Here is a 9,428-nt window from a genome sequence, read left to right as displayed (position 1 = left end):
GGATACGAAGGGAGATACACATGAGTCACATGCTGACAAACTTTAATCCTGTAAGAAGTCTTATTCTGTGTTTTCTTTTGTCCACCCTTGCGGCTGGCCCCCACAGAAGCAATGAAAGAGCACATGAAAGCTCTGACAGTGCTCCATAAATATTGCAACACACAAACATGGCCAATTTACACTTTTTCCTTTGTCTGACAGCTCCATCAACAAGCAGCTGGGTGGTTTCCATTCATATAAATAAAATATCAGGAGGAACAATGTGTGTGTGTGTGTGTGTTTTTTGGCTTTTTTTTTTGTTTTGTTTTTTTTATAAAAGTTTCTCTTCATCTGATACACGGCATGGTTCTGTTGGACTACAGAAAAGCGAGTGGCAGCCCTCACACAGCTTTGATTTTATCTGTTCTAACATATACAAGTGCATGTTATTCCATGGGAGATAGCAGTGCTGTTTTTTCCCCCCCTCACAAAGCTATATATAAACTTCAAAGCAATAGACAACGACACATAATATCATGGAAATAAAATGCAGAGTCTCCTTTCAGGACTTGCGCTTGCCGCAGAATGTTTAAAATTTAAACATGCTTGTTGCAGCCTTTACAAAGTGCCTGACAAATTATCAGCAGCGACTGTGAGAACATGAAATGCCTCCCCAGATCGAATGCTTTTAATAGCGCAGAGATGGTGCACTGTTGAAGTGTTTGCTTTGTTGGCGAGGGATCACTTCACTGAACTACCACTGGTCTGACAGCCAGGGAGAGCCATGTAATAAGTGCCTTAACAGCTGAAACACCCCACAACAGGATGACAGTACTTTTATACATCGTGTTTGGTGATCAATAAAGGAAGAAAGCCGGCACCTTCCTAAGAGCACCACTTGTGCTGAGACTTTGACAGGAGTCTGAAAACTGTTGAGAGAGAGAGAGAGAGAGCTAGTGATATTGAGGTCCAACAAAAGGATTAAATGTGCTCTGAGTTCAAACTCAAGATGCACGAGCCTCAGCTTCACCAAGAGCAAAGTTGTGGGGGGGTTTTTTGGAGAAGGAGGAGCCCCCCACCCCTACCCAACCCTTTATCTGCTGTTTGGTGGCTTGTAGTGTGATCTGTGTTTTACTGAGGAGACACTGAGCATATGCAGGCTTTGAGCTGCGGAGAGAGATACAAGGCAGGCCCAAGCCTCCACAGCAATTACAATGATACATGCAGGAGGTGTACTCCCAACATGGCTCAGTAGGCAAGCAGATGGGAAAATGTTAATGCTGGTATGTGAGAGCTTGGTATACATGGTGTTATGATCAAATGTGGATGTGTGCATCTGCCTGAAGGAGAGAGCTACAAAACAGAGACTTTCAGGAATTTTGTCGCTCTCAGGTCACTCCGGTTTTATTATTTCAAACCCAAATACACAAATTTGCCTCAAAGGTCTTTACAGTCGTTGTGACAGATTGCGCTCTCTATCTCTAGACACTCAATTTAGGTCTGGTAAAAGTCCACCGAAAACATTAAAAGTCCCATATTGTATAAAGTGACAGCTGATGCCAGCATAAAGTGGGTAGGGCCTGGTCAGGCCTGTACGGGGGCCAGAGAGACTGGCACCAAAACCCCCGAAGTATACAGAGGGTTACTAGAGGTGCTGCAGCAAAGGATAGTATGAGGCAATTAATGTGTGGTTGAACGTTAAAACATTCTCGACAAAAAGGAAGAAACCTCAGGAAGAGAAAGAAAGGAAGCAGAAGTAGAATAACAATAGTAAGAAATAGCCTTATGATACCAAATAAATAAAGCACAAACAAAACACAAAGGAGATATGAAGTTTATAAAGGTTAATTGTACAAGGGTGTTTATGGACTCAGGGGCCCTGTGATGGACACACCTGATTTGCATTGAATAGTAGGCTGTTTAATTGAAAAGTTTAATCAAATGAGGAGTGGACGATGCAAATCCCCGTCTCTTGAAAGGCAAAGCTACGCTACCAGAATGCTTTGCATGGCTGCTTACATAGAAAATGAATGGGAGACGTGGAAAATGACAGATGCTGTGGGCATATACCGTAACAGCTTAGGGCCGAATGAACCTGAGAGTGTGGTATTATTAACAGCTGAAGGGTTTCCCTGTGCACAACAGCTACAAAAGAAAGATTTTTATTTGTCCACGTTTGGGCCAAAACTCCCAAATTCCCCAAATCAGATTTTATCGAAATTACCAGTAAAATAACATAAACTATATTAAAATTAAGTTTTAATTTTCAACCCTAGAAATCCAAAACCAGCCTGGAGCTGAAATTAGTTATAGTTAAAAATCTAATAATAAACTGAATCCCTTGGAAAATAAGCAATTTGATTAAGTCAACTCAGGCTCTGTCAAATTGTGTCAGGCATTTGTTCTATTTCATTGCACATTATAATGATTAATGGAGAATACAATCTTCAAATTCATCAGTAATGAAAGTGATGGTTAGTTATAGGCCTTGACCAAAGTATAAAATGTCTGGATTACTAGAAATTTAATCCAATCAAAAGAAAACAAAAAAAACAAACACAAACTATGCTCAAACAATCCAGATTCAAAATATGGTTTGTTCCTGTATTTCTACACAAGCACTGTGGTGGTTATGTCACATTAGTGATAACTGAGAGTTACTTCTATACTTCTAGGTAGAATTTTGTAGCATTTTCGTTAACCTGAGCAATGCTTGTGTCCCGTGTGTGTGTGTGTGTGTGTGTGTGTGTGTGTGTGTGTGTGTGTGTGTGTGTGTGTGTGTGTGTGTGTGTGGGACCTGAGTTCAACATTTAAACTCAACACTTTGGCGCCTCCAATTGGCAGCAAGTTGCAACTGCTTAACTTCAACCCCAGAAAGCCCAACAAATCTTCAGCTCTGCATGTATTTAATCTTTAATTGAATCTTTAATTACTGGAAGTACTCTCAGTCAGTGGGTATGTTATCAAACTGTGTTATGATGTGACCTAAGTATGGCACTTAGGTCATGTGATAACAGGTGGTCATGTATAGGTCGCATGACTGAAACTTTACAGACTTTACTGACTTTTATTACTTTTTGGCTTATTTTGTGTTGTTTGGTCCCTCTCACATTCCTGGATTTCTTGATTATACAAGGCGGCGTAATACGCATGGTATGCAGCACTCACACCAGTCACACAAACTGGACTCTGAGGGTCAAATGTGCTTTGGCATGGAACTGATAGCTAAGTGTGAGTGCACACTTATTGTCTAATAAAGAACATATTTCTAGGTTTCGCCTAATTTAACAGAAATTATGGATTAGTATGTGTTATTAGTGTACTTATGGTATGACGCTGTATGTTTACTGTCTAATTAGGACTGTGTTATATCAGTTTTTTGTCTAATTCGACAAAAAGTTATTACATATCAGTGTACTCCCACCGCAACCCATGTGTGTGGGCAGGATGGTAACCTCTGCATTCAGGAATGTTCAGTAGCACTCTTTAACTTTCACAGGTCGTCCTCTGACTCGTGGTCAGTGACACTGACCTTCTGTCGATGATGTGATCTCCATGACAACTGACCAAACTCCATCCGCTGAGGAAGAACACTGGACAAGGACTGTTTCCAAGGTCAGAAAATTCACTTTCCCATCTAGCTTTCTGAGGTTTCACCCAAATCCCACATTCTGTATTCAGCCAATGGAGCCAGCTCAGGTGTCATCACAAGTGGCCTTCGATATGGTTTTCTTTACCATGACCATGACCATGTAGTTATAATAATGGGTTATATGGTGTCATACAATGCAGTATAGTGTTTGTAAAGCTTCATCGATTTTTGCTTACATTGATGGCAGGGACACATTTTTAAAAATCCATGAAAGGAGCAAACATAAAGTTGTGGAACTCCCAAAGAAATGTGTTTGGAACATTTCACAGGTAAACAGGTTCATTTGTAATGGTTGAGTGGTAGTGGCTCGCAGGATAGGGTGGTTGTCCACCAATCAGATCTATCCCCTGCCAAAGCAGTTTACATGTTAAGTGTCCATGAGCAAGATACTAAATCCCGAACCCCTTCCATCAATGTGTGAGTGTGAATGCTTATCGCTCCTGATGAGCATGTTGTGTCTTACATGGCAGCCTTTGACATCAGAAAGTGAACGTGAATGCTGACATGTGGTGGTTGGTGAGAATAGAGATGCACTGTATAAGTCCAGTCTGTTAAAATCTACAATTTATCACGATTGCATACGAGAGGGGCATCCTCGACAGGTTCAGTTGTTCACAAGCAATGGGGCAAGGTTCAGTGTTTTGTGAAACACATCACTGTATAAAGGATATCACATGGACTCCTTACCCCTGTCTGTAAATACAGTCATCCTGAATTCGTCCTGGTTTTATTTACATTTTACACAGCATCCCAACTGTTTTTTTTGTTTGTTTGTTTGTTTGTTTGTTTGTTTGTTTTTTAATTAGGGTTGTAAAAATGCAGGATTTAATCAAAGTTCAGAAGTCTATTTTCTCATTAGGGGGGAGATGTGTCAGCAGCTGGCTGTGGTTTATATGTTTGTTGTCTAGATGTCGAGTAGAGTGCTCATTCATGTCTGTGAACAGACAGGCAGTGGCTCAGTGCGGAGGAGGCCCTGCTGTTTGTACCCAGGGGGCCTTTGTTATATTTGCTTATGTTTTAGCATCCATTTGGTGTGTGTGTGTGCGTGTGTGTGTGTGTGAGAGAGAGAGAGAGAGAGAGAGAGAGAAAGAGAATGGCCAGACTCTATCCTGGGTACAGCAACGTATAGTACAGAACCCCCCTGTCCCTCCACTTAGGTTTTCCAATTGGTTTTGCATAAAATGTTTGGAAAAAGGTCTGTGGTTAACACGAGTTTGGGAGATGAGCACACTGCCTCAGAACCCAGAGAAAGGAGCCGGCTTATCGAGGATCTATTCTTTCCCACACTCTCGTGCTTTGACCCAGACCAGGCCTCCGCTGATTTCCCTGGAGTGAAGCCACAGCAGCTCAGATATTCTCCACCAAACTTTATCTCTCCAGCAAAGTTAATGGTCAGAAATCAGGACGTGACATCGCTGATCACTCAAAAGAAGCTGCAGTGGTTGAGGGGAAGAGTTGGCCCGGCAAATCAATATCCCATTCAGCGTTACCGCGTTAGCATTCATTGACAGACAGGCAGGGGATAAATGTGCAGCCCTCATTTGGGATAAGCACAAAATGTTGTAGGGATTTTGTACACGAGCTTATCGATCTGTGCTTCACCTTTTATCAGCCCGAGGATTGATATATGTCATCTGTGATACTGTTGGTATAACTCTGGACTGTGGTGTTTCAAGCTGACTCGTGAGATCAGACGATGGCTGCATCATGATGTCATGTTAAAGACTAAAGCCACGAGTCACATCCAGGCAAAAAGTCAGCATCCTCACTGGATAATGACACCTGAAGAAGAGACACATTTAAAAAAGCGGCATAGTTGTTGTATTGCAGAATAGGCCTGTAGTCGTGTCACCTCTCATGGTTAAAACAATCCATTACATAGTCCAGTCTATGCTACAGTACTCTGTGTCTCTGTAACTATGTGCAAGATTTAAACCACAATGTACCAAGTGCCTTGCTTTTGAGAGTAGTAACGTCCCCATGGCACTTAGCAGGGGTGCACATAATGTGAAATAAAGGGTTACAGAATTAACAGAATTAAATCAGCTAATTTCAAAATAAACATTTTTTCCTTTGTATCTGCTTTCACTTGAGCAAATCACCACAAATTCTAGCAACTTTTTCTGGTGTGACTTCACAGCAAGCAAATTAATCATTTTGGATTCATGTTTTTACGGCCCCATGTCAGAATAGCAGATTTTTCCTGTTCTTACTGCACTTTTGTTATTTAGAAATGTAGCAGAAGCTGTCTAGCCTTCCTCGCTAGCTTCACCCTTTCCATGTGGAACAGGCTACAAATTTACCAAGTTTGATTGGTCCTCTCAAATGCTAAATGTTGGATATGTTTGGAATGTTGTTTGGCACAACAGTCTCTGGTAAGTCAGAGCTAGGACATGTTTTAATCGGTAGCTCACCACAGAAATTGACATCTGCCGGCATGGCTCTGCTCAGTTTGACTTGTGCCAGAGGCAGGGTTTTACATTTCCATCCGACCTGGGCTGCCTGCTTAAAGTTGTGCTTGTCCCAGTCTCCACAATAATATTGAAGTGTCACCACTGATTCACATACATTTACATTCTCTTCAAAATATAAGCCCCCAGTGATTTGGACATTTAAAAGCTTTAATTGTGAAGCAGCATTTTCAGGAAATGTGTTTTCACCAGCAGCAGCTAAAACGACTCTGACAGTAAAACACAGCAGATGTTTGAAAGAATAAACAGGATGAGAGAAACTAAAGAGATCTTCAGAGAAAAGTACTGTGAGCTGAACACACAGACTGACTCTCAGGTTTCCTGTGCAGACATGAGTTGAGTCTCGATTTGACGGGGTATAACTGGTTGGTTGTTGCGGGTTGGCTATAGTCGAGAGATAACAGCAGCCTGCTTGGCAGCAGCCTCTGGAGCACCAGCAGGTCCGTGGCCGGTGCGGTTCTGCTCGGCTCGGCTCAACTTGACGCAGTAAAACTGTTGATGGAAAAGCAAATCAGTGCGGCTTGGTTGGACTCAGTGTGGCCAAGAGTGCTAGTGGAAAAATGGCACTAGTGGTTTTTTTTTTAAATGTCTGGCCGGAAACACCCACCCAATCTGAAGGTTATGCTGCTTTCACAAAAAGGTCCAAAAACAGTTTTATCGTCTCTTAAAAGAATACTCTCAGAAGCTGCAGTATGTTGCATAAGTCCTTATACAAAGAGCAAGAGGAATTCTACTTACAGTTTGACTTTTTTTCTTGTTGCTCCATTAACTAGGCTTACAACTTGTTATAGCTGCTGTAACTAATCACCTATCACCACGGTCAGGTCACGAGATGAATCAGGAATCCATCTCCTCTCTGTCATCCGTGCTGCAGCTGCTGCAAACAGCTGTGGTAAATCGTCTCATGGGCAGAATTTAATTATTATCATGCGAAGCCCCCCCCTCCCTCTCTAATAACAATTCATTTGTCGCATGCTGCAGCAGAGTCACTTCGGTGTCCTCAAGTGCTGTGCTGCAGAGTAATAACTGTGTTTTCATTCTGATGCTCTGACTGCTCAGCTGCAGAAAAGGTGGTGGTGAGCCACAGGTTTTATTAGGAGGGTAAAGAAACTGCAGTTTGGAGCAATTTTCGTCCTAGGGAATTTTAATTAGACCTGGTTTCAGGGGTAACTGGGATACAAACAAGCTGAAAGCATGGAGTTGTGACAAAATCTTTATTTACTTTGATTCAAACATTTGTAAAAAATAAAAAAAAATGAAAAAAATAACAAATAGAAATTGACAAATAAATAAGTCTGCTTAAATAATATTTATGGACAAGCTAAAAAAATAAAGGTGTATACATTTCAACAGGGGTCTTCTTACACAGGCTTGCTGCTATTATGGTACAAAGTTTCATCGTTGTCTGTCCCCTTCTTTATTCAATTTTCTGCACTTTCTGAATCATAAGTGTTCATCAGTTCCATTCTTCCTGCCTTTCCCCCCTCGCTGTCATTTCCCAGTCCTCTCCAGTGCAGGAGTTCAGTTAAAGCTCTGCTCTCAGCATTCTTAGGCTCGTGGGCTCAGTCTTCATGTCACCTCTGGGAATCCATTCCAGATAACTTTCCTCCCTCTGTCAGGCCCCTTGGACTCTCACTCTGCCTTTCGTTTCCTGTGGATACACTCCATCTTACGGCTCTCGTCTTTGTTTATCCTGAAAAGAGTGAGGAAGAAAAACTGGGATTAGGCCAGAGGACTAATACGAAACATCTGGAGGTTTGTGCAATGAGTCACATGTTAATGTGTGATGAGATTCTTCAGCCAAAAAGTGGAAGATATGTGCAGCTTTTAAAATTGGCATTCCAGTTAGCAGTTTAGCAGTATAAAAGACTTGGGGGGGAAAAAAAGCCTCTGATGCCAGCAACATCATCCAAGATGTTTCGATTAAAAATTTAAAAAAAAGGAAAACAAAAGAATGTAGTTCCAAAATTAAATTCAAGTTGATGCTATTGTGTGACAGCTAAGCAGTGAAGTTGTTCTGGAGAATTATTCCCTCACCTTTCCCAGCATCTCAAAAAAGCCATGGCCATCCTTCCCTCAAGATTCATACAGAACTGGTTCGTGGAGTTATCTGCGTTGTTTATGGTTACACTAAAATGAAATACAAAAAAGGCAAAGTGAGAAATCAGAATCAAAGCCAGAATGACTGTCGAGAACATTATACATCAGCAGATATTCAAGGTTGTATTTAAACTTACATTAATTCTTTTCTGTCGCATCCAGATCGCTTCTCAAGCACTTGGAAATCTGAGATGTTGCCTCTGATGAACTTGATTGTGCCGGGACATGAGCAGCGTGCAGGAACGTCATGAGCTGCAGCAAAGAGTTTTCAAGAAGCAGTTAGGCTTGTATCAAACATGTGCCAAACATGTAGGCCCACTATAACTGTATAAACTATTATTAAGTACTTTAACTCACCTTGGAAGAGCTGAATGCAAACTGCAGCCACAACGGCAAACAGGAGAGTGCAACTTTTCTGTGACAAAGCCATTTTTTTCTGTTGAAAGACAAAAAAAAGTCCAGATCCCTCAAAGGAGAGAGTGAGAGTGCGAACAGGTTGAGGAGAGAGGAGTGAAGAGCTGCAGTGCGCCTCTTCTCCTTTTATAGGCAGCACAGAGTGGGTTTTCCCAGAGTCCATGCTTTTTCCCGTCAAGCCAAACCTGACGGAGGTCCAGGAATTTCCACAATAACTCTTGAGACACACACTGGAATGTGCGCGCAGTTCCTTTCGTAGACAAGGGAAAGGAGAAAACGACACGCTCATTAAGTGGATTGACGAGACACAAAATGTCTCGGCTGCACACAGAGATGATTAACACATTATTGCGCGCTTTGTCTGGGCATGTTCAGGCACATCAAATGAGAACAGTTGTGCACTTTGACAAAAGTTCCTCTGACCGGAAGGGAAGGCTTGGGTGTTAAGGTGGTGGGAGGTCTACTTTAAACAGTATTGTGCAGTTCTGATTAACAGCCAGAAGCTGTTGCTGTAATAGAAAATAAAATAATCATAATCATGATAAAAAAAATCATATTTGTTATTGTGATTAGGCTTGATTAATATGTTGTTGTTCTGGATGATGAATGAAAACATCGCAAAATGTTTAATGTCATAACAAAATTCCTCTGTCTAAACACTTCCTTGATATTCATCATGCATGTTTCCAGTCACTGACCACCATACAAATGTGATGGCAATAATGGGGGTCTTATGTGTGGGTTTGGGGGTGTGTAGGTGCCTGACTGGAAGCAGGCCAACAGACAGACACCCACCACCTGTTCTGTGTATA

General features: G+C 41.7%; 1 protein-coding gene across 1 annotated transcript; it reads right to left on the bottom strand.

Annotated features, from left to right (window-relative positions):
* Positions 1-7,301: 7,301 nt before the first annotated feature.
* On the bottom strand, positions 7,302-8,722 carry cxcl18b (chemokine (C-X-C motif) ligand 18b). Its single transcript, XM_037102825.1, has 4 exons — positions 8,560-8,722; positions 8,340-8,454; positions 8,140-8,232; positions 7,302-7,795 (listed from the first exon to the last, which is right to left on the bottom strand). The coding sequence occupies exons 1-4, from the start codon at positions 8,630-8,632 to the stop codon at positions 7,735-7,737; spliced, it is 342 nt and encodes a 113-aa protein (XP_036958720.1). The 5' UTR covers positions 8,633-8,722; the 3' UTR covers positions 7,302-7,734.
* Positions 8,723-9,428: the final 706 nt, after the last annotated feature.

The sequence above is a fragment of the Acanthopagrus latus genome, chromosome 1 (genome assembly GCF_904848185.1).
Source record: "Acanthopagrus latus isolate v.2019 chromosome 1, fAcaLat1.1, whole genome shotgun sequence".
Lineage (NCBI taxonomy): Eukaryota > Metazoa > Chordata > Actinopteri > Spariformes > Sparidae > Acanthopagrus > Acanthopagrus latus.
The sequence above is the reverse complement of the archived record's forward strand: the minus strand, read 5'-3'. Positions and strand labels throughout refer to the sequence as shown.

Coding starts and splice junctions, on each gene's coding strand:
- cxcl18b (XM_037102825.1), bottom strand. CDS start 8,632: ATGGCTTTGTCACAGAAAAGTTGCACTCTCCTGTTTGCCGTTGTGGCT. Junction 8,233..8,339: donor TGCGACAGAAAAGAATTAAT/GTAAGTTTAAAT, acceptor ATTTCATTTTAG/TGTAACCATAAACAACGCAG. Junction 7,796..8,139: donor TTTTTGAGATGCTGGGAAAG/GTGAGGGAATAA, acceptor CACTCTTTTCAG/GATAAACAAAGACGAGAGCC.